Raw genomic sequence first — 27,442 nt, forward strand, 5'->3', positions numbered from 1 at the left:
AAACAGTAGAGTAACCAGATGGTTTTTGAGCTTGCAACCGTTTAACTTTTCTGTTGTCCACAGGGCTGGCAAGCACCACGGCAATGCGGACGCCCTCTCCCGGCGTGATGCCTTCTTCGCTGCCTTTACCCCGACGAGGACGTCGGTCCCGAGGAGGGGGATGTGTGATGTCACGAGAGGCTGTGTCCTGGAGGGACGTTACATCCCCCTGAGGTGGCTGCAAACCCAGACAGCTATGGCTCCATCTGCTGGTATGGTCGGGAACTCCACCCCTCTATGGCCAATCTTCCCACGCAGCTGAAACAAATGAGGAGCTGATGAGCTGAAGGTTTGGGGAAGGGAAGAGACACAGTCTCCAACCTGGGCTCTCTGGAGGACAAGAGTGCTGCACGTCCACTTCCATGAGGAATATAAGGATTTGGAGATACTTACCTTTGGGAAATACTCACCTTTGGATATGCACCTGTGGAAATACGTGAGAGACATTTGGAAGGACTTTTTGCTGGGTTGGCCACTAGCTGCAACGTGGACTACAGTAAGGCTGGGGAAAAGTTATCTGAGCGAGTGAGAATTATGATTTTGGATGTGGAAAAGACATCCCTGAACTGTTAACCCTTAAAGAGCCACAAGAGAACAGAATTTTGTTATATTTTCGTTGATTCCCCAAGACCTATAATAAAATCCTTGTTTTGTTTGAACCTTGTCTCCTTGCACTACTTGAGCAATCCCGCTGAAAGCTGTGTAGCCTCTCGTGACGTCACAATATATATAATATATATTATGTATATTATTATATTATTTTTTTCAAACCTGCACTGTTGGAGTATTTCACTGTACACTGCAACTACATTTGTGACCCTGTGCATGTGACTAAATAAACATCTAATCTAATCTAATCTAATCTACTGAACACCTTCATGTACCAAAGAGTGTGTAAGCTACATAATGTACTCAGACCTACTGTGTCTGCAATGTGTTTTATGATTATTGATGAGCTTGGTGTTGGTGCTCATCATCGGTCGAGAGGGGTTTTAGATTATTAACCACGTTTTCAGTAGGAGTGTGTGTGTGTGTGTGTGTGTGTTTGTGTGTGTGTAGTCCTATGACACAGTGGTCCACCTAACAGTTGTATTGTTGCATTGATGGAAGTTACAATCTATCTGCAATGTTAAGCTGATCTACCCCCAGGGCAGTGGTTGACCTTTTCATGACCTTGTGGCACAACACCAAATACATAATTCAAAAATAACTATTTTTTAAGAGAGAATAAAAGGTGGTCTCTTTAATTATTTATAATGATGGTCAATCATTCAGTTAAATAGAGCACAGGCCTGAATGAAAATGTCCTCCAAAGAAATGAGTTGGTAGTGGTGGTGGGTTTGGCCTAAATACATGTTTAAAAAACATTAACTAAATTCATAAACTTCCTAGGTTTTCCAGAGATCACAGTTTTCCCTCCTGATTACCTACATGTGTTAACCCTGAACCTGATTCACTCATAGATTAAACCTGTCAGACTTCACCCTGGTCCTAGTCTACTCACTTTCAAAGCACTAACAGGTTGGTTACAGCCAGCTGCTGTAGTATCATCAATATTCATTTTTCAATATTCGTATACTTATTTCTCTCTCTCTCTCCTACAAGAACGTTATCTCTCTCTCTCTCTCTCTCTCTCTCTCTCTCTCTCTCTCTCTCTCTCTCTCTCTCTCTCTCTCTCTCTCTCTTTCTCTCTCTCTCTCTCAATTCAATTCAATTTCAATTCAATTTCAATTTCAATTCAATTTCAATTTCAATTTAAGGGCTTTATTGGCATGGGAAACGTGTGTTAACATTGCCAAAGCAAGTGAAGTAGATAGTAAACAAAAGTGAAATAAACAATAAATATTAACAGTAAACATTACACTCAGAAGTTTCAAAAGAATAAAGACATTTCAAATGTCATATTATGTATATATACAGTATTGTAACAATGTGCAAATAGTTAAAGTACAAATGGGAAAATATATAAACAGAAATATGGGTTGTATTTACAATGGTGTTTGTTCTTCACTGGTTGCCCTTTTCTTGTGGCAACAGGTCACAAATCTTGCAGCTGTGATGGCACACTGTGGTTTTTCACCCAGTAGATAAGGGAGTTTATCAAAATTGGGTTTGTTTTCGAATTCTTTGTGGATCGCTGTAATCTGAGGGAAATATGTGTCTCTAATATGGTCATACATTTGGCAGGAGGTTAGGAAGTGAAGCTCAGTTTCCACCTCATTTTGTGGGCAGTGTGCACATAGCCTGTCTTCTCTTGAGAGCCAGGTCTGCCTACGGCGGCCTTTCTCAATAGCAAGGCTATGCTCACTGAGTCTGTACATAGTCAAAGCTTTCCTTAAGTTTGGGTCAGTCACAGTGGTCAGGTATTCTGCCACTGTGTACTCTCTGTTTAGGGCCAAATAGCATTCTAGTTTGCTCAGTTTTTTTGTTTGTTCTTTCCAATGTGTCAAGTAATTCTCTTTTTGTTTTCTCATGATTTGGTTGGGTCTAATTGTGTTGTTGTTGTTGTTGTCCTGGGGCTGTGTGGGGTCTGTTTGTGTTTGTGAACAGAGCCCCAGGACAAGCTTACTTAGAGGACTCTTCTCCAAGTTCATCTCTCTGTAGGTGATGGCTTTGTTATGGAAGGTTTGGGAATCGCTTCCTTTTAAGTGGTTATAGAATTTAACGGCTCTTTTCTGGATTTTGATAATTAGCGGGTATTGGCCTAATTCTGCTCTGCATCCATTATTTGGTGTTTTACGTTGTACACGTAGGATGTTTTTGCAGAATTCTGCATGCAGAGTCTCAATTTGGTGTTTGTCCCATTTTGTGAATTCTTGGTTGGTGAGCGGACCCCAGACCTCAGAACCATAAAGGGCAATGGGTTCTATAACTGATTCAAGTATTTTTAGCCAGATCCTAATTGGTATGTCAAATTTTATGTTCCTTTTGATGGCATAGAAGGCCCTTCTTGCCTTGTCTCTCAGATCGTTCACAGCTTTGTGGAAGTTACCTGTGGCGCTGATGTTTAGGCCGAGGTATGTATAGTTTTTTGTGTGCTCTAGGGCAACGGTGTCTAGATGGAATTTGTATTTGTGGTCCTGGCAACTGGACCTTTTTGGAACACCATTATTTTTGTCTTACTGAGATTTACTGTCAGGGCCCAGGTCTGACAGAATCTGTGCAGAAGATCTAGGTGCTGCTGTAGGCCCTCCTTGGTTGGTGACAGAAGCACCAGATCATCAGCAAACAGAATACATTTGACTTCAGATTCTAGTAGGGTGAGGCCGGGTGCTGCAGACTGTTCTAGTGCCCTCGCCAATTCGTTGATATATATGTTGAAGAGGGTGGGGCTTAAACTGCATCCCTGTCTCACCCCACGGCCCTGTGGAAAGAAAAGTGTGTGTTTTTTGCCAATTTTAACTGCACACTTGTTGTTTGTGTATATGGATTTTATAATGTCGTATGTTTTTCCCCCAACCCCACTTTCCATCAATTTGTATAGCAGACCCTCATGCCAAATTGAGTCAAAAGCTTTTTTGAAATCAACAAAGCATGAGAAGACTTTGCCTTTGTTTTGGTTTGTTTGTTTGTCAATTAGGGTGTGCAGGGTGAATACGTGGTCTGTCGTACGGTAATTTGGTAAAAAGCCAATTTGACATTTGCTCAGTATATTGTTTTCACTGAGGAAATGAACTAGTCTGCTGTTAATGATAATGCAGAGGATTTTCCCAAGGTTGCTGTTGACGCATATCCCACTGTAGTTATTGGGGTCAAATTTGTCTCCACTTTTGTGGATTGGGGTGATCAGTCCTTGGTTCCAAATATTGGGGAAGATGCCAGAGCTAAGGATGATGTTAAAGAGTTTAAGTATAGCTAATTGAAATTTGTGGTGTGTATATTTTATAATTTCATTGAGGATACCATCAACACCACAGGACTTTTTGGGTTGGAGGGTTTGTATTTTGTCCTGTAGTTCATTCAATGTAATTGGAGAATCCAGTGGGTTCTGGTAGTCTTTAATAGTTGATTCTAAGATTTGCATTTGATCATGTATATTTTTTTGCTGTTTGTTCTCTGTTATAGGGCCAAAAAGATTGGAGAAGTGGCTTACCCATACATCTCCGTAAGTGGTTTACCCATACATCTCCGTTATGGATAGATAGCTCTTCGTGTTGTTGTTTGTTTAGTGTTTTCCAATTTTCCCAGAAGTGGTTAGAGTCTATGGATTCTTCAATTACATTGAGCTGATTTCTGACATGCTGTTCCTTCTTTTTCCGTAGTGTATTTCTGTATTGTTTTAGTGATTCACCATAGTGAAGGCGTAGGCTCAGGTTTTCTGGGTCTCTATGTTTTTGGTTGGATAGGTTTCTCAATTTCTTTCTTAGGTTTTTGCATTCTTCATCAAACCATTTATCACTGTTATTACTTTTCTTTGGTTTTCTGTTAGAGATTTTTAGATTTGATAGGGAAGCTGAGAGGTCAAATATACTGTTTAGGTTTTCTACTGCCAAGTTTACACCTTCACTATTACAGTGGAACGTTTTGTCCAGGAAGTTGTCTAGAATGGATTGAATTTGTTGTTTCCTAATTGTTTTTTGGTAGGTTTCAACACTACTTTCCTTCCATCTATAGCATTTCTTAATATTATTCAGTTCCTTTGGCTTTGATGCCTCATGATTGAGTATTGCTCTGTTCAAGTAGACTGTGATTTTGCTGTGGTCTGATAGGGGTGTCAGTGGGCTGACTGTGAACGCTCTGAGAGACTCTGGGTTGAGGTCAGTGATAAAGTAGTCTACAGTACTACTGCCAAGAGATGAGCTATAGGTGTACCTACCATAGGAGTCCCCTCGAAGCCTACCATTGACTATGTACATACCCAGTGTGCGACAGAGCTGCAGGAGTCGTGACCCGTGTTTGTTGGTTAAGTCTGATCTGAGGGGGCCTAAATGGGGTGTGGGCATGGTTGACTTGGGGGGGAGTTAATTGGTGGGGGTGGGGGTGTAGATGTGGTTGATGGTGATGTGGTCTGGATGTAGGTCCTCTCTGCGGGGGTCCTCTATGTGTAGGTCCTGGGGGGGATCCCGCAGGTCTGGGAGAGTGTCTCGCTGGTCTGGGCGGGGTGTCTGTTGATCTGTTGCTCCTGTGTGAGGTGTTGGGTCTGCGGTTGAGGGCGATATCCTTTAGGGTCCGGGCGAAGGTGGGCACTGCTGCCTTGGATAGGTGGACCTGGTCATAAAGGCTGTTCACGTCCAGGGTGGAGTGGTGGGCCAGGTAGACATTTGGTTTTGATGCACAGTCACGGGAAATACTTGCGTTTACCCGCTGTATGGTAGCAGGGTGGAAGTATTTTCGTGGTAACAGGGTTGAGATAACCACTTGTGCGTTGGGGAAAGTAGAAGAAGCTTTTTCTATCACTCCCTTGAGTGATATGGCCACCCTTTCCTGCTGTGTTCTCAGGTCGTTTGTGCCTGTGTGTATTATTAAGTGGCTGGGTGATCCTAGTCGGTCCTCAGACAGAAGGTTTAGGGCGCGCTGGGTGTTTGGACACCAGAGTTTAGACACTGTGTGTTTTGGAAAAAGTTTATTTTCTTGTATGTATTTCCTGTTTGAGTCCATAAGGAGTACAATCTGTGGCTTGTGTATGTCCTCAGTGGGTGTGGGGGGTCGTCATGAGGGCTATCAGGGTGTCTGACTGGGGGGTTGCTCAGAGGGGTTGGGATCCCCTGGGCTTGGGGTTCTTCATTTGTTTGTCTGGGTGTGATGTCGAGGCTATGGTCAGGGTCTAGGGTGTACTGTTCTGCTGCGGTGTCGAGACTTTGGCCAGGATCTGAGGTGGGCTATTCTGCTGGCTTCTCTGCGGGGGTGGCCAGCTCTCTAATGGGTTGTTCTATGTCACCCGTCATCGTTCTCACCTTCTCCTCCAGCACTCCAGATCCTCTCCTCTAGTGCTCTGTTCTTCTCCTGCTCCTGCTCTTTCTCCTGTTGATGTTGTCTCACCACAGTCCAGAGTGCAGACATGTCTCTCTCTACCTGCAGCTCTTCAGGTCTAGTTAAGGGGGTGTTGTTGTGCTGGACTGTTGTCTGGGTCTGTGCTGACTGGAGTGTGTTCACCTGCTGTTCCAGCTCCACCTGCCTTACCTCCAGCTGGGCGAATTTATCCTTCATTTCAATGAGGGAGTAGTACTCTGTGCTGGGAAGTTGACTTTCTGCTTGGGGTTGCTCTGTGCAGTTATTTAATGAAGAGGTCTGGTCTGACCCGCTCGGGGTAGGGGTATATTTCTCAAGGGAGAGCTTCTCCTGCTGAGCTATTTCTTTGATTAGGTGAAAGTCCAGCTGGAACTGTTTGGTGTTGCCTTGAACTAAAATATAAATGTAAATGTTGAACCAAAACGGTTCCAGATTTATAGAGATTAATATTAGACGACTCAGAGTCCTCGTAGTCCAGTATCCTGAGTTTCCACCCGTCGCTAACACCCCCCCTCTTAACAGAGGGGTAGTGTGCTAGTATAGCACTGTGCCATGCCAGGGGATGGTCTGTGTGGAAGATAAGGTTGCTTATGTTCCCATTTTTATACAAATCAGCAAAAAGTGTCTCCTGCTTCCCCAAAATAAGTTTCAATTTATACTCTTTTCGTGTCTTGTCGTTTTTTACATTCAGAGGGTACTGTATTTTAATGACCTCTGAACAGTGGGGGGGTGCTTCTAAGGCCTATCCATTTGGTTGGGGTAGACTGTACGACTCTCCTGCCATTCTCTCCCTCCTACAATAACATTATCTCTCTCTCTCTCTCTCTCTCTCTCTCTCTCTCTCTCTCTCTCTCTCGCTCTCTCTCACACAATAATATTATCTCTCTCACTTTTCCTTCTCTCTCTCTCTCGCTCGCTCGCTCTCTCCCCACAATAACTCTCTCTGTTAAATAAACACCCTCTTGACAGGCCCTTAAAATATTCATGTCTGAGATGTTTAGTTTATAATGGGTTCTGACCCTTTGCTGGTGTGGAGTGTGGCTATAGTGATCTTTGATCTTCACTATGTCCAGGCCTTAGTGATACAGTGCCAAATGAAAGTCTATACACCCCTTGCACAATCTTCACATTCTGCTGCCTTAAAATTAAATAAAAACATGTATTACATTTTATTTATTTCCTACCGATGTACACAACCTACTCCACATTTTCAAAGTGAAAGAAAAAGTAGTTTTGAAAATCAGAGACATGGTTTGAATATTGCTGTCCAGCAATGATTCCCCAAATAATATACAGAGCTTGTGTAATTTTGACAAAAACAATGGATAAGAGTCGTGCAAAGTTGATAGAATCTTATTTAAAATGATTCACAGCTGTAATGGCTGCCAAAAGTGCTTCCACCAAGTATTAACTCTGGGGTGTACCAAGTATTAACTCTGGGGTGTACCAAGTATTAACTCTGGGGTGTACCAAGTATTAACTCTGGGGTGTGAAGACATACTCAATCAAGACATCTTCGTTTTATTTTATTAATTTGGTACATTTTCTATAATTTTTCTTTCACTATGAAAATGTGGAGTAGCTTGTGTAGATCGGTAGGGAAATAAATTCCCTAAAATATATTCCCCTGAATTCCTATTGTAATCTATCCTGGGCTGGGAGATTCGGGAAAGCAGGGGAAATACTGAAACCAGCTGGGTTTTCCAAAGGAAATGTAGTAGTTTATCTGTGTTCAATTGTCTCCAGTTAGTATCAGTAGCAGCATCAATGGGAAATGACAGCGCAAACTCTTGGAACTGATTGGTGTGATTGTTTTGGAAACATCACTGTATGCTTATACTGTTATTGTACTGTACTTTTGGGTATCAACTCTTCATTCTACATCTTACATTGGTATTGATGTATACTAACTAACTAATCCAATAACACAAAAATGTTAGAAACTTTAGCAAGGCTAATTTAGGCCTCTATTCCTCATGCTATTTAAGATTGTTACCTAAAATAAGATAAGGCCGGAATTCGATCCAACTCAGATTAAAGGCCTGCGCACAGCGATACGCAATAAAAGGGAATTTCCCTGACGTTTGTGGAGATCACTTTCGCTGTAAACGCCACGATTGCTGACTCAAGGAGAAATCGCCTTTAAAAAGTGAACCGGGTAGCACAGGTCGTTAATGTGCGTTTGTTTGAATCCCGACCTAAATATCTCTCTTTAGTTTCTCGACTGTTGTCATGATAGCAGGGAGCAGTTTCAGTATGGTTTTCTGTCCACTTGTGTCCCTGTTGTTGACTCATTGTCGGTTAGTTGTTTGCTTACACAAATCAATGTAAAGGTGTGGTGGCTGTGTGTCATCACAGCCCAGGGAATGACCCTGTTGTATCCCAGAGTCAATGTGAAAACTCCCCCCTGGACTTTCTGAATCGTCTTTATATTGTTGCCACGGCATTATTTTCAAAGAACAGGAAACTGCAAAGTAACACTCGGTCTCCCATTGTCAGGATAGAAAATAAAAACACAGGAAAAAAACGTTATTGGCCGTACCTTCTAAAACATTTGAAAAACGTTTTTCTCAGTTTCACTTCACAAGCAATATTTGGTCCATATTCATGATTCTTCTCAGAGTAGGAGGGCTGATCTAGGATCAGGTCCCCCCGGTCCATATAAATCTTATTTATTATGATCTAAAAGGCACATCTGATCGTAGACCAGCACTCCTTCTCTGAGACACTGCATTATTACGTGCCCAGAACTTTCCCAAATGCTCAAAGTAGAGCCCAACTGTGTCTAACTGAATTCACTTTAAATGGAATAGAAAAATATATAATTGTTTGTACCATCCAAAACATTTCAAGAACTTCGTCATCAGTTTCACTTCATGCAGTTCAGAATGTTCCCAAATGTTCCACGTAGAGCCCAACAGCATGTAACTGACTTCACTTCCGAAGTCTCCAAAGTGACTCTTCCTTGATTAGATTTGGAAGTCCAAGGCTCTTGCCCCCAGTGGTAATTTGAGTTAATTGCTAGGGGATAATTACACCTCCAATGTACATTAGGTTACGTCAATCTGGATTAAGAGCTGCAATGGTTTTTGCCATGTAATCTGGTGTGGTGACTCAGTGGTGAATTAGGAGCAGCTGTGGCCTGCTGGAGCCGGTCATTGTCACCCCACAACTGCTCTCTTTATCTCTGCTTTTTTTTTTCTAGTTCTATCTCTCTCTCTCTCTCTCTCCAAATCCAGTGTCATTGTCACCCCACAGCTGCTCTCTTTATCTCTGCATTTTTTCCCTCATTCTATCTTATAGCAGCAGGCCAATGGCCCACAACACTTTGGACAATGGGTATGCTAAGATATCTATATTTAGTTTGATTCTATGTTATTTCAAAAGGTCCATCCAATTGGGCATGGACATCAATTCAACATCCATTCCATGTTGGTTCAACGCAATTTTGTTGAAATGACGTGGGAACAGCGTTGAATCAACCAGTGTTTGCCCAGTGGGATGTCAGTATTTATGCAGGTGAAACTCTATATTTTTTGGTCATTTAAGTGGTTGCAATTACATATTTTACATTGCTCTGTAGCCCAGTTGTGTTACATTTCTCCACAGTACGTTTCATTCACATCTCTCTGTGATTCACCCCCTCCGTTGTCCTAGAAATGTTTGGCAACCATATTGGGCTAATATCCACCGTCAGAGATTGCTAATTTTACCCGGTGACCTAGATGGTGTGTTGAGCATTCAGTGTTCAGTGGCAGACTGGTAGTAGTAGAGGCACAGTGTGGAATGGAAAGGAAAGGCCCAAATTTGAGGCAGCCAGCCCAGGAGATAGAGCAGCTAATGGGGGAAGGCCATGTGGGCTCCCCCCTGGAGTGGTATGACTGGCTGGTAATAGGTAAGTAGGTAGTTAGGTGGTGTGCTGGTATAATTTAAATGGTTTGGAACCATGCTTGCATGATAAGTAACCTTGTCTGAGACCTATAGACTTGTGTTGGACTAAATGTCCAATTTTGTAGAGTGTTTCATTCCTCTGCACCTTTGATGCTTTGTCAGGTGTGTCGATGGCTATCCTACTCTGATTTCACTATCACTATTTATTTATTTATTTGCATTTAACCTTTATTTAACTAGGCAAGTCAGTTAAGAACAAATTCTTATTTACAATGACGGCCTACCAAAAGGCAAAAGGCCTCCTGCGGGGACGGGGGCTGGGATTAAAAATAAAAATATAGGACAAAACACACATCACGACAAGAGAGACACCACAACACTACATAAAGAGAGACCTAAGACAACAACATAGCATGGTAGCAACACATGACAACACAGCATGGTAGCAATACCACATGACAACAACATGGTAGCAACACAACATGGCAAAAGCATAACATGGTAGCAGCACAAAACATGGTACAAACATTATTGGGCACAGACAACAGCACAAAGGCAAGAAGGTAGAGACAACAATACATCACGCGAAGCAGCCACAACTGTCAGTAAGAGTGTCCATGATTGAGTCTTTGAATGAAGAGATGGAGATAAAACTGTCCAGTTTGAGTGTTTTTTGCAGCTCGTTCCAGTCACTAGCTGCAGCGAACTGAAAGAGGAGCGACCCAGGGATGTGTGTGCTTTGGGGACCTTTAACAGAATGTGACTGGCAGAACGGGTGTTGTATGTGGAGGATGAGGGCTGCAGTAGTTATCTCCGATAGGGGGAAGTGAGGCCTAAGAGGGTTTTATAAATAAGCATCAAGCAGTGGGTCTTGCGACGGGTATACAGAGATGACCAGTTTACAGAGGAGTATAGAGTGCAGTGATGTGTCCTATAAGGAGCATTGGTGGCAAATCTGGTGGCCGAATGGTAAAGAACATCTAGCTGCTCGAGAGCACCCTTACCTGCCGATCTATAAATTACGTCTCAGTAATCCAGCATGGGTAGGATGGTCATCTGAACCAGGGTTAGTTTGGCAGCTGGGGTAAAAGAGGAGCGGTTACGATAGAGGAAACCAAGTCTAGATTTAACCTTAGCCTGCAGCTTTGATATGTGCTGAGAGAAGGACAGTGTACCGTCTAGCCATACTCCCAAGTACTTGTATGAGGTGACTACCTCAAGCTCTAAACTCTCAGAGGTAGTAATCACACCGGTGGGGAGAGGGGCATTCTTCTTACCAAACCACATGACCTTTGTTTTGGAGGTGTTCAGAACAAGGTTAAGGGCAGAGAAAGCTTGTTGGACACTAAGAAAGCTTTATTGTAGAGAGTTTAACACAAAATCCAGGGAGGGGCCAGCTGAGTATAAGACTGTATCATCTGCATATAAATGGATGAGAGAGCTTCCTACTGCCTGAGCTATGTTGTTGATGTAAATTGAGAAGAGCCTTGGGGTACTCCCTTGGTGACAGGCAGTGAGTGAGACAGTAGATGTTCTGACTTTATACACTGCACTCTTTGAGAGAGGTAGTTAGCAAACCAGGCCAAAGACCCCTCAGAGACACCAATACTCCTTAGCTGGCCCACAATAATGGAATGGTCTACCGTTATCAAAAGCTTTGGCCAAGTCAATAGAAATAGCAGCACAATATTGCTTAGAATCAAGGGCAATGGTGACATCATTTAGGACCTTTAAGGTTGCAGTGACACATCCATAACCTGAGCGGAAACCAGATTGCATACCAGAAAGAATACTTGTTACGGATACAGGTATCCTGTGTGTGTTTTTGTGTTTTTCCTCTCCTTCTGCCCAAATCACAGGTGTCCTTTATGTTCCTGATTGGTGGTCGTTGGGGTGTCCCACCTGTCCGACATCCGTTTGTCTGCTGATTGCTGAGGTGGACCAATCAGTGGACATTCCTCTGTATTGCACCACCTGTTTCTGGTTTTTCACTTACACCTCCCATTGTTTTAAAAGCCAGTCAGTTGTGTTTGTTGGGAGACTATTTTCCGTATGTGAGTATGGATACTGTGGTGTCCTGTGTTTTGTGTACTCACTCATTTGCTGGTTACTCTGTTTGGTAACTATGTTGTGTGTTTCTGGGAAAAGGGGGATTTAAGCAAGTTGCCCTTGGGCATACATTACCCGTAGGAAGAAAATGGTCTAAAAACACTAGTTAGACCTGAGCGGACCACCCATTGTAATTTCTGTATGATTAGCAGTAGCTTAGCGGTTCTTGAGGCAGGCAAGATCAGTTTAGTTTTTTTTTACATTATTGTTTCATTCCTTGGGTCCTGCTCAGCCCTTTTTCCCAAACCTTTACCGTGTGTTCAAAATAAACATCTTGTGTTTGACGGTAGCTTATGGTTGTCAGTGTATTTTTTCTCTCTCACTGTTTCCATGTCATGATTCTAATTTGCATGAATTATGTTACGGGTCTCTTTTCCATCCACCCTAGACTTTTAAAGCCACGGGGTTCGTAACAATACTATAGACATCAAGAAAGCCAGTCAGTTGATTATTTACATGTTTTTCCAACACCTTTGATAAACAGGGCAAAATATAAATTGGCCTATAACAGTTAGGATCAGCTTGATCTCCCCCTTTAAATAAAGGACGCACCGAGGCTGCCTTCCAAGCAATGGGAACCTCCCCAGAGAGGAGAGACAGGTTAAAAAGGTCAGAGATGGGCTTGGCGATGATAGGGGCAGCAACCTTAAAGAAGAGAGGATCTAAACCATCTGACCCAGATGTCTTTTTGGGGTCAAGTTTAGCACCTCAGACTCAGACTGCCTGCAGGGAGAAACTTTGTAGCGGGGCAGGGGAGAAAGAGGGAGGTGCATCGGGGCTATTTGCATTAGAAGGGGTAACACTAACCTGACCTTTTTCTGACACGGGCTCCAAACTAATAATGGATCACAGTTATATAGCTTTTATTTGCACATTTTACTATATCTCAAAGGACTTGAGATACTTTATGGCAGGCTAACATTCTGTACCCTGTCCACCACAAATACTGTAGAGGGCCTAACTGAAAGCATGTTGGAAAAGTAGGCTAGCTCACCCTACTGACACAGTCAGTGCCATGCAGCAAAGTCTGCACTCGAAAACTCAATGGGCCAAACATCCTTTGAGAAAGTGGGTCTGTCGTAACCTATTGGTTCATTGCAGCCCCTTAGATTTCCCTCCTACTGCTACAGTGATACACTCAGTGTCTTCGACATCACTGCTGATCTGGCAGCATTGCTGACTGCAGCGCTGTGTGTTTTGTGTCCCCAATATCTACACAGTGCACTATATAGGGAATAGGGTGCCATTTGGGTTGAGCCATGGTGTCTCCACCAAGCACACAGAGTCACTTCTGTTTCCTGTCTACCCCCCCTCCCCGCCATCTCTCTCTCTCTGCTACGTTGTTGTGTTGATCTGCTGGCCTGTTGGTTGCATAAGGTTAGTGGGCGGGGCTGTGTGAATACTGGCCCATTGGTTGCATAAGGTTAGTGGGTGGTACTGTGTGAATACTGACTCAGACACTGTCATTGACGGTGTCGTCAGAATAGTTAGTGATGGCAAATACACCCTGCCAGTGTATTATGACTAATATGTGTGGAAATGGAACAATATTCCAAATGTGAGGGTTGATGTGAGGTCCATTCATTTGATGACGCGGATCTTCCTCCTCAAATTGAATCATCGGTAGAAAACTTGAATAGCCAGTTATAGTCCGTAAATGTGAGTGTTCTGCACTACATCACTAGATGTGTACAGTGTGTAACCGAGAGATTTAAGAGGAGTGAAACCAGTGATGATTGGCCTCTGTAGGACCTGCTTTGACACATTGAGCTCAAATCCTCTCCACAGAGACCTGATCCAGGATGACTGGAACAAACCAACGAAAGCACACACAACTTGGGCCACCATGACAACCTAACATGGTGGTGATATAATTAAAGGTTATTGTTGTTACAGACTAATTGTTGAGGGATTCTCTGTCTGAAAGGAGTCTAGTATGAGACAAAGAAGGATCAGACATAGTCTAGGACTGAATCTCCAGATTCCTAAGGAAGAAGACTATCTATGGTCCTGTCTCTGGTGCTTTAGCCAACTCCTGTCTGTGTTAATTCATTACCTTCCCAAGATGCATGTAGCCTATGTCTTGACAACAAAAGAAGAGTTGGCTACAGCACAAACAGTATATAGGACCAGACAGGCTAGCTTGTATCTCAGAGTTTCCCCTAACATTGTATAGGTGAGGGTAGAGTCCTCGCCTAGCTCTGTTGACCCATGCCTAAAAGAGTTAGACTTCTATCAGTTTCAGTGGACAGGTTTTGTGCCACAGGGCTTGGATGTTGCTTTGGGGGCCTATGCTGTTCTATGCTGCTGCTGGGCCTTGGTCCTACTGTACACCAGCTTCTGCTATTCTGTGAACTTAGCAGCAGCTGGTGTGTCTATGGCCATGCTTCCTCTGTCTCCGCCTGATAGGTTTGTTCGAGCTCAATGCTGCTGACGTTACGCAGTCATCAACCCCCCAGTGCTCGGCGGCTAAGTCTCCCCTAGCTAAAGATCTAGGATCAGCTTCCCCTCCCCCAATCCTAACCTTAACCAATAGTGGGGTAAATGCAAAACTGACCCAAGATCAGCGTCTAGGGGCAACTTCACCCTACAACCATCGACCCCCAGCCGACACAGCTATGATCCATCACTACTGGAACACTTTGCCTAGGGATAACACACTACCCAAGCCTGAGAGTGAACTGGGAGACAAATAGATTTTTTGCAATTGATTGCTGTGTGGGCTGATTGCACAATGTTTCGGTTGGTCTCACTTACAAGGAAACTGTGACTAAGTTTGCACTACAGCCGTGATAGGCCTACGGTGTGTCATCATCAGCCAATATGGGTGAGTTTCCTGAAAACCTTGTTTGATGGTCAATGTCTGTGTGAACGAACAACATTTGTCAAGTGAAGCACTTTGCTGTTCTACAAGTGATGTGGGTAGTCTGGGTCGTCAAAATAAATTGAGTACCAGATTAGCTACAAGGCTTTCAGGAAACCGGCAACTGAATGATAAGTACACAACTGTCTGTAGACCTTTAGGCAAGACTCCACTTTGACAACTTTGACTTAGCTTGTGAGCCGTTCTTGAAAGAAAAGCCTTTCTCCCACAGATTTCTTCTGCAGTGTGTTAGATAACTTCATTCAGATAACTCAGTCAAGGCTTGCACGTACACACACACACACACACACATACATTCGCTTTCAGGAACTGGACCAGTCAGTGGTCGGTTATTGTTCCTGTAATGAATGACAGTAGTCGTTTCAGCTGACGACCCTCGGGATTGTAGACCACAGAGTGTTTCCTGAGGGAAACCTTGTAAAGTCACAGTTCAGCCCTTTAATGCATAAAGACTACAGCCAGTGTCACAGTTCAGCCCTGTATTCTGACTCACAGCCGCCAACTCCTGCTCCCAAGAAAAGGACACAAGCTGGTGTGAATCAGATGTTGCCTTCCAAATGTCACCCTATTCCCACTTTAGTGCTCTACATTTGACCAGGGCCCATAGGGGTAGTGCATGCTATATAGGGTGACATTTGGGAGGCACACAGTCACTGACGTACAGAGCCTGACAAATTCAGCTGGGAGATTGTCAAATGTTATCGATGGCAGATCGTTTTGTGAACTCTGAGGATCAGTTCACCAACACTGGCCATGAAGAGCTACGGTTGAGCAGGCTTTTGTTCCAGCCTTGCATTGACACACCTGATTCAACTAATCAAGACATTGATTTGGAGGCCAGTTCTGCCGGATGGTTAGTGTCAAATCACTGAATCAGGAGTAGCCTGTCTGTCTGTCTGTCCGTAAGTCTGTCTTATCTGTTATTAGCCGGTGCTGTGGCGTTGTGCCTGTGCCTTGTAGGACACATTAGCACCGTTATATTTAGCCACTTGGTGACAGTGTGGCACGCTGCTTTCTGTCCTCGCTAATTTGTGTGACATCACTCGTCGTTCGCAGTGTTAGAGTGAAACAAGTCTACTTTTAGGAACAATATATACGAAGTTCAAGGTTTAGTTCCCTGTAGTTGTTTAAAATAATGTTAGTGCTTTGTGCTCTGAAGTGAAACTCAAAAAATGGTCTGTGAGGATTCGGATGAGGAGAGTGCACTTCTCTTGCAAAAGAGCATTTCACTGCTGGTTGATGTTTACACTTTCAGCTACAGTACAGTCCTACACTGTTGCAGTTAGCTAGTGGAGGTTCTTCTGCAGAACGTGTATAGTGAGACCTGGGTTCTAGTACTATTTGAAATCATTCCCAATACTTTAGCTGTGCTTTATTGAGCTTTCCTGGTGCAATGGAACCAATTGACGTCCCAAAAGTGCAAACCTCTCCTACCTGGAAACACTAAAAGTATTACAATTTCAAATAGTATTTGAACCCAGGTCTGCAGTAGACTACTCCTTCCAGAAATAGGATGTCTGAGAAGCAAGGCTACACACCAGACAGTGCCTCTACACTCTTAGAGAAAAAGGTGCTATCTAGAATCTTAAAGGGTTGTTCGGCTGTCCCCATAGGAGAACCCTTTGAATAACTATTTTTGGTTCCAGGTAGAACCCTTTTGGTTCCATGTAGAACCCTTTCTACAGAGGGTTCTACATGGAACCCTAAAGGGTTCCACCTAGAAGCAAAAAGGGTTCTACCTGGAACCAAAAAGGGTTATCCTATGTGGACAGCCAAAGAACCCTTTTTTCTAAGAGTGTAGCGATGTAGTGATTTCCTTCCCATTGTGTCGTAAGGAGTAAAGGCTATCACAATTTCCTCTCATGTAGATCTACAGAGAAAGGTATATTGTGGCCTGTGTGGTTCAGTTAAAGCCTCTGACCCAGCTACACATACTGTATGATGCCAGAGTCGACATGGGTTAGAATCTTAATACAAAATATATTCTACACTTCTATTTCAGAGGATACCCAGCATCACCCCACGTGTTATGAAATGGTGGTTTTGGAATGAGAAAAAGGGTCACCCATCATTGTGGTGTACATGATATTTGTTTATATTTGACAATGTAAGGTACAGAGCAGTGGAGGCTGCTGAGTGGAGGACGGCTCAAAATAATGTCTGGAATGGAGTGAATGGATTGTGTTTGATACCATTCCATTAACTCAATTCCAGTCATTATTTTGAGCTGTCCTCCCCTCAGCAACCTCCACTGGTACCGAGTACTTTATGTGTATGGTGTTAACTTCAGTACAGAAATGTGTAGGCGGCTTAACTTACCCTGTCCCACGGCTTAACTTACCCTGTCCCACGGCTTAACTTACCCTGTCCCACGGCTTAACTTACCCTGTCCCACGGCTTAACTTACCCTGTCCCACGGCTTAACTTACCCTGTCCCACGGCAACACTGTCCAACTTACCCTGTCCCACGGCTTAACTTACCCTGTCCCACGGCTTAACTTACCCTGTCCCACGGCTTAACTTACCCTGTCCCACGGCTTAACTTACCCTGTCCCACGGCTTAACTTACCCTGTCCCACGGCTTAACTTACCCTGTCCCGCGGCTTAACTTACCCTGTCCCACGGCTTAACTTACCCCATACCCGGGGTAAGTTGTGCCAAGAGACCACTTTTTTGGGACAAGCTATGTTTTCAAAACTGTAATGTTTACATGTATTCTGATGAAATACAGTATGTGTAGATATCTTTGTTAGAAAGAATGCTATATTTCCCTTGACGGAGTGATGCTGAATGTAAAATTTTTTTGAATTTACCCCACTCTCCCCTAACTGTCTGTGTCTTTTCCATAAAACCTCCATTACACAGTTCTTCTCCATAAAACCCATGTTACATCAGAGTTCCATTATCAGCTGTTCTAGGTGCTGTGTTCCACCGACTCCAGAGGTCAGGGGTCAGGTATACAGTGTTCTGGGTAGAAGTTGTCCTCAGGCTACAGTACTTTCCCTCCTCATATCTATATCAGTGTCCGGTCTTCACGAAAAGGAGGGATGTAGGGAAGGTTGTGGGAAGGTTTCTCCAGCTCTGTTGCCTCTCAACCTAAAATAATTTGGCATGGTAGTACATTCACAGGCTCCAACACATATCACCTATATTGGTTAGTGGCATACGTAGAAGTATTGGTTAGTGGCAAACGTAGACTTTGTCCTTTCCTCAGCCTACTAACCCTCCCTCCCTGCATGGCTAAGTTACAATTTGACATAAGTTGAAGTTAGGATTCACCCCTTCGTGTCTTAGTGGAACAGAGTCAGGGGGATATTTCTGCAGTGATGCATACTGGTGTGTCTTGTCCTTTAGCAGTCCCTGAATATTTAGCTCTCTGACCGGTCTTCATGGAGCTCAAAGTTCTGGACTTCTCTCTGACTGGTCTTCAGGGAGCTCAAAGTTCTGGACTTCTCTCTGACTGGTCTTCAGGGAGCTCAAAGTTCTGGACTTCTCTCTGACCTTCGTGGCTCAGCTGTTAGCCTACGTTTTAAGGAATTAGCCTACTGTACTATACTGAATTTTAATCTTCTTATCACTGCCAAAGGAATAGTCTCTCTGCTTCAGAACTTAACTCCTTAGATTGACACCCCAGCTAACACATTTTGTTTCCCACAACATTATTTGGTATTTTGTATTTTATTAGGATCCCCATTAGCTGTTGCAAAAGCAGCAGCTACTCTTCCTGGGGTCCACACAAAACATGAAACATGACATGATACAGAACATTAAGAGAACAGCTCAAGGACAGAACTACATTTTTTTTTAAAGGCACACATTGCCTACATATCAATACATACACACAAACTATCTAGGTCAAATAGGGGAGAGGCGTTGTGCCGTGAGGTGTTGCTTTATCTGTTTCCTGAAACCAGGTTTGCTGTTTATTTGAGCAATATGAGATGGAACGGAGTTCCATGCAATAATGGCACTATATAATACTGTATGCTTTCTTGAATTTGTTCTGGATTTGGGGACTGTGAAAAGACCCTAGTGGCATGTCTGGTGGGGTAGGTGTGTGTCAGAGCTATGTGTAAGTTGACTATGCAAACAATTTGGAATTTTCAATACATTAATGTTTCTTATAAAAAGAAGAAGTGTTGCAGTCAGTCTCTCCTCAACTCTTAGCCAAGAGAGACTGACTGTCACGCCCTGACTCTAGGACACGTATTTATTGAGTCAGGGTGTGTATTTTCTGTGTCGTGTTGTGCTATGTTTATTGTCTATGGTTAGATCTAGTATGTATAGATCTATGTTGGCCAGGGTGGTTCCCAATCAGAGGCAGCTGTAGCTCGTTGTCTCTGATTGGGGCCCATACTTAGGTAGCCTGTTGGCACTAGTGGGTTGTGGGATCTTGTTCCGTATAGGTTTGTTGTGTGTACCTTAAGACTTCATGTATCGTTTGTTTGTTGTTTTGTCGTGTTTGCACAGTTGTAATAAACATTTACGCTTATCACGCTGCGCCTTGGTTCGACCAGTCTTTAAACGATCGTGACACTGGCATGCATAGTATTTATATTAGCCCTCTGATTACAATGAAGAGCAAGACGTGCCACTCTGTTTTGGGCCAGCTGCAGCTTAACTAGGTATTTCCTTACAGCACTGGACCACACGACTGGACAATAATCAAGATTAGACAACTAGAGCCTAGAGAACTTGCTTTTTGGAGTGTGGTGTCAAAAAAGCAGAGCATCTCTTTATTACAGACAGACCTCTCCCCATCTTTACAACCATTGAATCTATATGTTTTGACAAACTAAGGTAACGCCAAGTAATTTAGTCTCCTCAACTTGTTCAACAGCCACACCATTCATTACCAGATTCAGCTGAGGTCTAGAACTTAGGGAATGATTTGTACCAAATACAATGCTCTTAGTTTTAGAGATGTTCAGGACCAGTTTATTAGTGGCCACCCATTCCAAAACAGACTGCAACTCTTTGTTAAGGGTTTCGGTGACTTCATTAGCTGTGGTTGCTGATGCGTATATGGTTGAATCATCAGCATACATGGACACACATGCTTTATGGGAAAGTGTCACGATCGTCTTCCAAAGGAGCAGACCAATACGCAGCGTGTTGAGCGAACATGATAGACTTTATTAATTAAAGTGCCAAAACCAAAACAATAGACGATTCGTAAAGTCCACAGTACAAATGACTGACAAGGAACAAAAACCCACAACACCCAAAGGAAAACATACAGATTAAATATGGCTCCCAATCAGAGACAACCAGCCCACAGCTGACACTCGTTGCCCCTGATTGGGAGTCATTATCTCAAACATAGAAATGAACCCAACAGAAATACCAACATAGAAATACACCCAATGAATGAACACACCCTGGCTCAATATACAGAGTCCCGGAGCCAGAGCGTGACAGTACCCCCCCCTAAAGGACTGCGACCGCGCCTCAATAAGGGCCAAACAAGGGAGGGCTGGGTGGGCATACCTCCTCGGCGGTGGCTCTGGCTCCGGCCTTGATCCCCACCTCCTTTCCAACCCCCCAAAGTACCCCTGGTCCTGTCTAGCCCCGTTGGCCGGAGCCGGACTGACGACACGCGCCCCTGGCTTGGTGCGTGGAGGACGAACAGGCCTTACCAGGCTGACGACGCACACCGTAGGCCTGGCGCGTGGAGCAGGGACAGGCCGGACCGGGCTGACGAAGCGCACCCCTGACTTGGTGCGGAGAGCAGGAACGGGCCGGACAGGGCTGACGACGCACACCACTGGCTTGGTGCGGGAAGCTTGGATGGGCCGGACTGGGCTGGCGACGCGCACCACAGACTTGGTGCGGAGAGCAGGAACGGGCCGGACAGGGCTGACGACGCACACCACTGGCTTGGTGCGGGAAGCTTGGATGGGCCGGACTGGGCTGGCGACGCGCACCACAGACTTGGTGCGGAGAGCAGGAATGGGCCGGACAGGGCTGACGAAACGCACCACAGACTTGGTGCGGGGAGCAGGAACAGGCCGGGCTGGGCTGGTGACGCACACCGTAGGTTTTGTGCGTGGAGCAGGAACAGGCCGGGCTGGGCTGGCGACGCACCCCGTAGGCTTTGTGCGTAGAGCAGGAACAGGCCGGGCTGGGCTGGCGACGCACCCCGTAGGCTTTGTGCGTAGAGCAGGAACAGGCCGGGCTGGGCTGACGACGCACACCGTAGGTTTTGTGCGTGGAGCAGGAACAGGCCGGGCTGGGCTGGTGACGCACACCGTAGGTTTTGTGCGTGGAGCAGGAACAGGCCGGGCTGGGCTGGCGACGCACCCCGTAGGCTTTGTGCGTAGAGCAGGAACAGGCCGGGCTGGGCTGGCGACGCACCCCGTAGGTTTTGTGCGTGGAGCAGGAACAGGCCGGGCTGGGCTGGCGACGCACCCCGTAGGCTTTGTGCGTAGAGCAGGAACAGGCCGGGCTGGGCTGGCGACGCACCCCGTAGGTTTTGTGCGTGGAGCAGGAACAGGCCGGGCTGGGCTGGCGACGCACACCGTAGGTTTTGTGCGTGGAGCAGGAACAGGCCGGGCTGGGCTGGCGACGCACACCGTAGGTTTTGTGCGTGGAGCAGGAACAGGCCGGGCTGGGCTGGCGACGCACACCGTAGGTTTTGTGCGTGGAGCAGGAACAGGCCGGGCTGGGCTGGCGACGCACACCGTAGGCTTGATGCGAGAAGCAGGAACAGGCCGGGCTGGGCTGGCGACGTACACCGTAGGCTTAGTACGTGGAGCAGGAACCGGCCGGGCTGGACTGGCGACGCACACCGTGGGCTTGGTGCGTGGAGTAGGAACAGGCCGGTCCGTACTGGGAACACACACCACTGGCCTTAACCGGGGATCAGGAACGGGCCGGACCGGACTGGTAACACACCTCAGTCTCTCACGCCGTGCCTCAACTACTTCCCTCCCTCTACTCGCCAATGGCTCCCGTAATCCGGTAGCCTTCTCTCCACGTCTCCCTGTGGCAGCCTCCTGCTGCCCAGCCGCCCAAGCCATGTGCCCCCCCCCCAAAACTTTTTGGGGTTTCCTCTCGTCCCTCCGACGATGGCCCTGCTGACGCCGTTGCTCCTCTCTCAGTCGCCTCTCCACTGTTTTACTCCATGGCCGGCGATCCATCCCATCCAGGATCTCCTCCCAAGTCCAAGACCCTTTTCCATCCAAAATCTCCTCCCATGTCCAGACCCTTGGCTCCTGGACACGCTGCTTGGTCCTGGTACGGTGGGTTTTTCTGTCACGATCGTCTTCCAAAGGAGCAGACCAATACGCAGCGTGTTGAGCGAACATGATAGACTTTATTAATTAAAGTACCAAAACAATAGACGATTCGTAAAGTCCACAGTACAAATGACTGACAAGGAACAAAAACCCACAACACCCAAAGGAAAACATACAGATTAAATATGGCTCCCAATCAGAGACAACCAGCCCACAGCTGACACTCGTTGCCCCTGATTGGGAGTCATTATCTCAAACATAGAAATGAACCCAACAGAAATACCAACATAGAAATACACCCAATGAATGAACACACCCTGGCTCAATATACAGAGTCCCGGAGCCAGAGCGTGACAGAAAGTTGTTTTTCAAATAACCAAAGGAGAACCTTTAGGGAATGTTATGGGAATGTTCAGTGTTAGCTGGGACAGTCCTTCAAAACAAATGAGCCTGCCTGGTAGTGTCCCTGTCTGTTTGTGCTTTAGTCAACAGCTCCTCTCAGTGTCCGTGTGTTGTCATTCCCTGATTGATGACGTTTAATGTGGGACTTATTTAGTACGTTGTCATGCCAAAGATGCACTGTATGGCTTGACGATGATAAAAGAGTTGGCTGCATCATGTACAGTAGGAGGCCACGCTAAAACCAAATGTTGAAACAGTTTCCTATGGGGTTTGTAATCGGCTATCTTATTACAATATTATTGTGTTTGTGCTTCCATAGCATGTATCTACTACCTACCAACACATCTTTCTTTAGAGAGTGATATATGGCACCACTTGAGCATGTTTTATGTAAATGAATTCAGTAAAACATTAAGAATTACCGTCTCCCGATCCAATTTGTGAACCATCAGGTAAGGTACATGTAGATCACAGGAGGTTGGTGGCACCTTAATTGGGGAGGACGGGCTCGTGGTAATGGCTGGAGCAGAATAAGTGGAATGGTATCAAACACATCAATCACATGGTTTCCATTCCATTTCCAGCCATTATTATGAGCTGTTCTCCCCTCAGCAGCCACCTGTGATGTAGATTCAGACTGATACACTCTGACCTGCTGCAGCTCATCAAATTAGTAGGGAGAGACCTAGGCTGTGTGTGTGTGAAAGAGAGGTTGTGATTGCCTCTGCAGATGTCATCTCTCTGAAGGGCCCACTATCACACTGTTGACATGAAGGAGGGAGGGAGTGAAGGGAATGGAGGGAGGGAATGATACAAGGGAAAAAGAGAGAAAGAGGGAGTGAAGAGGAGAGGAGAGGTAGTGGATACAATGAATGGAGAAAGAGGCAGAGAGAGAGATGAAACCTAATAGCCTGGTGATTATTACCGCTAGTCCCCTCTGTCTCCCAGACCTCTGAGCATCACTAGAGTGCCACTGTGCTGTTCAATTCCATGAGGAGTTTACCACTGTCATCATTACACACACACACACACACACACACACACACATACACACACACTGCCATTACTCTCCCACTGTCCCTGATCTAATTTCTTTCTCACACACTATTCAATCTAATGAGTGTTACTGCATGATAAATGTGTGTGTCATTGTTGGTGAGAGCACATCAACAACAAGAAGAGTGATGATACTAATCACCCCCTATCTCTCTGTCTTCCCCCTGTCTCCCTCTTTTTCTCTCCCTCTCTCCCTTCTCTCCCTCCCCATCCCTCCCTGTCTCCCTCTCTCTCTCTCTCCCTCTACCTCCATCCCCTCCATCCCCCCTCCCTCCATCCCCTCTCCCTCTCTCTCTCTCCCATCCGCTCACCCTCTCCCTCTCTCCCCACCTCTCTCTCGCTCCCTCCCTCCCTCCATCTCCCTCTCTCCCCACCTCTCTCTCCCTCCATCCCCTCTCTCTCTCTCTCCCCACCTCTCTCTCTCTCCCTCCCCCTCCATCTCTCTCTCCCCACATCTCCCCCTACATCCCCTCTCTCTCTCTCTCTCCCCACCTCTGTCTCTCTCCCTCCCCTCCATCTCTATTTCCTTTGTAGCTGCTGAGTGAGAAGATAAGTGGTACTGAAGGGACAAAGCTGGATGAAGACTTCATGGAGATGGAGAGGGTAAGGATGACAGAGAAGGTGCTATTAGCAACCCAAAACGTTCCTGTAGTATACACAATGGCTGGCTCTGGGGTGTATTGTCCCCTAGGTACAGATCTAGGATCAGCTTCCCCTCCACCAATCCTAAACTTAACCATTAGTAGGGAAAATGCTAAACTGAACTAAGATCAGTGTCTAAGAAAAAAAAAAAAACTTCACTCTACTCCCAATGGCTACGTCCCAAATAGCAACCTATTCCCTATGTAGTGCACTACTGTTGACCTGGGCCCTATGGGCCTTTTTTCATAAGTAATGCACTACATAGGAAATAGGGTGCCATTTGTGACGGAGACAATAACTACCAGACCTCAGGATGGATGCATTACTGCTCTTTTACTGTCCACAATGGTGTTCTTCTGTGGTCCCGGGAACTCACAGAGGTACAGGCTTTTGTTCAAGCCCAGTACTGGGCACAGACTTGAGTTCAACGTCTAGTGTTGATTTACATTTGGTTGAGTTGTCAACTGACGTGAATTCAACGTTAATTTTTTGTCATGTCATTGGATTTGGGTTAAAAGTTGGGTGAAGAAAAGGCGAAATGCCCTTACGTTGATGACTTTTTGCAAATCAAATCAGTTTTCCACATTGATTTAACGCCATCACATTAATTTTTTTGGTTGAAATGATGTGGAAACAACGTTGATTCAACCAGTTGATTCAACGTTGATTCAATCAGTTGATTCAACCGTTGATTCAGCACAACTGATTCAACCTATCATTGAGCGTTTAAGTGGTTGAGTCAGGTTCCTGCAGGGTGTGCAGGTTTTTGTTCCAGCTCAATACTAAAAAACTTGATTCAACTACTCAACTCACCATCAAGTGTTTGAGTTGTTGGATCGGATGTATTAGTACTGGGCTGGAACATAGACCTGCACTGGGCTGGAACATAGACCTGCACTGGGCTGGAAGGGTCTCCAGGACCAAGGTGGAAAAACAGTTGTCTTCTAGTAACCAATAAATGCTGAAATAAACACCATCTCTATTGAGCTAACATGATCATTTTGTTTCTAGAAAATCGAGGTCACCAACAAATCAGTGTTGGACCTCTTGTCCAAAACAACAGAATACCTACAACCTAACCCAGGTGAGACAACACTTTACAGAATATTGACTAATGTTCAAAGTTGGTGAAGTTGCTATCTTTGAAGTTGGTGAAATAATGCAGAAGTCATAGAACTTTGCTTTGTAGGTGAATGGTTAGGATGGATGGATGGTTGGATGGATGGTTGGATGGGTGATGGATGGATGAATGAAAGTGCAATGCAGGGTGGTAGCAGTGCGATGCAGGGTGGTATGCTGCTGGTGACAAAAAATACAATTAAAATAATAATATTGCCCTTAAAAGTGATCACTCCATGTGTTTTGCTGTAGCGTCCAGAGCCAAGTTGGGGATGTTAAACACAGTGTCGAAGATGAGAGGACAGGTGAAGACCACAGGATACCCACAGACTGAGGGCCTACTGGGGGACTGTATGATGCGCTATGGCCATGATCTGGGAGACGAGTCCTCCTTCGGTATGAATCACTCACACACACACACACGTTCAGCACACATACGTGCACACACACACACACACACACATTCTGTCACACACGCTGTGCTATGTGAGGGCTGTGAAGAGCACGAGAGGAAGCCTTTGAAAAGCTTTCATCCTGACCTGACTGTGCACACATCCACCCACGCTTGCACACACACACACACACACACACCCTGTGTGCTGCCAGCTGGTATGTGCAGTGTTTCTGCCTGTGAAAACCTGTGGCTTTGTTGAGCTGCTTCCCCTCTCAACTCTGACACCTGGTGGGTACAAAACGTATTTACTCTAAACATGGGTTTTGATAATATCATTAGTAAATGCCCAGTTTCCCAGACACAAATTAAGCGTAGTTCTAGACTAAAGCTCATGTTCCCATCTTAGTGAAAGATTAAGGCCAGGCCTCAATCAAAGGTGCGCTATAGAGCAGTACATTTGACTGCAGACAATGCACCTTTTAAAAGCAATTCCCCCATTGTTCGCGGAGATCACATTCATGATAAATGCTGCGAATGTTGGTTCAAGCATGAATAACCTTAAACAGTGTGCTGCTCTATGATTGAATCCTGGCCTAGGCTTAATCTGTGTCTAGAAAACCAGCCCCTAATGTTCATGTTATAAACTTGAATCAGGCATTACATTATCCAGTTATCAACCAGCTTACTGTGTGATCAAGAAACCAATCATTATTTCTCAGTGATCTCGATTTTAACTTTGCAATTCCATTGTTGCATGAATTATTTACTTTACTTTACTTTTACTTTACTTTAGTCATTTAGCAGACGCTCTTATCCAGAGCGACTTACAGTTAGTGAATACATACAGTGGGGAAAGTATTTAGTCAGCCACCAACTGTGTAAGTTCTCCCACTTAAAAAGATGAGAGAGGCCTGTAATTTTCATCATAGGTACACGTCAACTATGACAGACAAATTGAGGAAAAAAAATCCAGAAAATCACATTGTAGGATTTTTAATGAATTTATTGTCACGGTTTCGGCCGAGGCTGCCTCTCTCCCTTGTTCGGGCAGGTTTCGGCGTTCGTCGTCTCCGGAATTCTAGCTGCCACCGTTGCATGTTCCATGTTTCCTGTTTGATTAGTTTTGTCTGTTAGCCACACCTGTCTTGTGTTATGTCTCATTAAGCACCCTATTTAGTTTCCTTGTTGTTAGTGTAGTGTTGTGTGTAATTGTTTCGTGTCAGGTGTTTGTGCGTTACCCGTGTTTCGGTACGCCAGTTACGATTTAACTTCCTCCTCGGTTGAGGAGAGTTTTTGCGCCCTGTGTTTGTGCGCTCGTTTTGACGCCTGTGTGCGTCTGTTGGCCTCTGGCCGTTTTTGGATTATTTTGCACTCGCTAGTAAAGTCTTGTTGGACTGTACATCTGCTTCTGCGCCTGATTCCACACCTCACCATTTCTAACACTGTGACAGAATTACACACCTTGACATGGAATCAGCAGGAGCCGAAGCAGCCCCGACGAGACTGGAGGTCCAGGTTCGGGAACAACAGGACCAGATACAGCAGATGGGGACCGCCCTGCAGGAGGTGATCACCACGCTCCGAGGCTGGGGAGCGCCTCCACCACCTCCCTCCCTGCCAGCACCATCGGCCAGTCCGCCCATTCCAGCGCCAGAACCCCGAGGAATCCGACTCTCTCTCCCGAGGGCCTACGAAGGAACCGCGGCTGGGTGTCAG

At 45.3% G+C, this 27,442-nt stretch overlaps 1 protein-coding gene across 3 annotated transcripts in view; it reads left to right on the top strand.

Moving 5' to 3' along the window:
- sh3gl3a (SH3-domain GRB2-like 3a) overlaps positions 1-27,442 on the top strand; it is a 55,408-nt gene that overhangs the window by 12,478 nt on the left and 15,488 nt on the right. For all 3 annotated transcript variants that reach the window (XM_045225280.1, XM_041899155.2, XM_041899156.2), the window contains exons 2-4: positions 24,106-24,174; positions 25,225-25,297; positions 25,585-25,728. In XM_045225280.1, the coding sequence (XP_045081215.1) occupies positions 24,106-24,174; positions 25,225-25,297; positions 25,585-25,728 (286 nt within the window). The remainder of the gene's footprint in view (positions 1-24,105; positions 24,175-25,224; positions 25,298-25,584; positions 25,729-27,442) is intronic.

This window comes from Coregonus clupeaformis, chromosome 15, assembly GCF_020615455.1.
Source record: "Coregonus clupeaformis isolate EN_2021a chromosome 15, ASM2061545v1, whole genome shotgun sequence".
Classification (NCBI taxonomy): domain Eukaryota; kingdom Metazoa; phylum Chordata; class Actinopteri; order Salmoniformes; family Salmonidae; genus Coregonus; species Coregonus clupeaformis.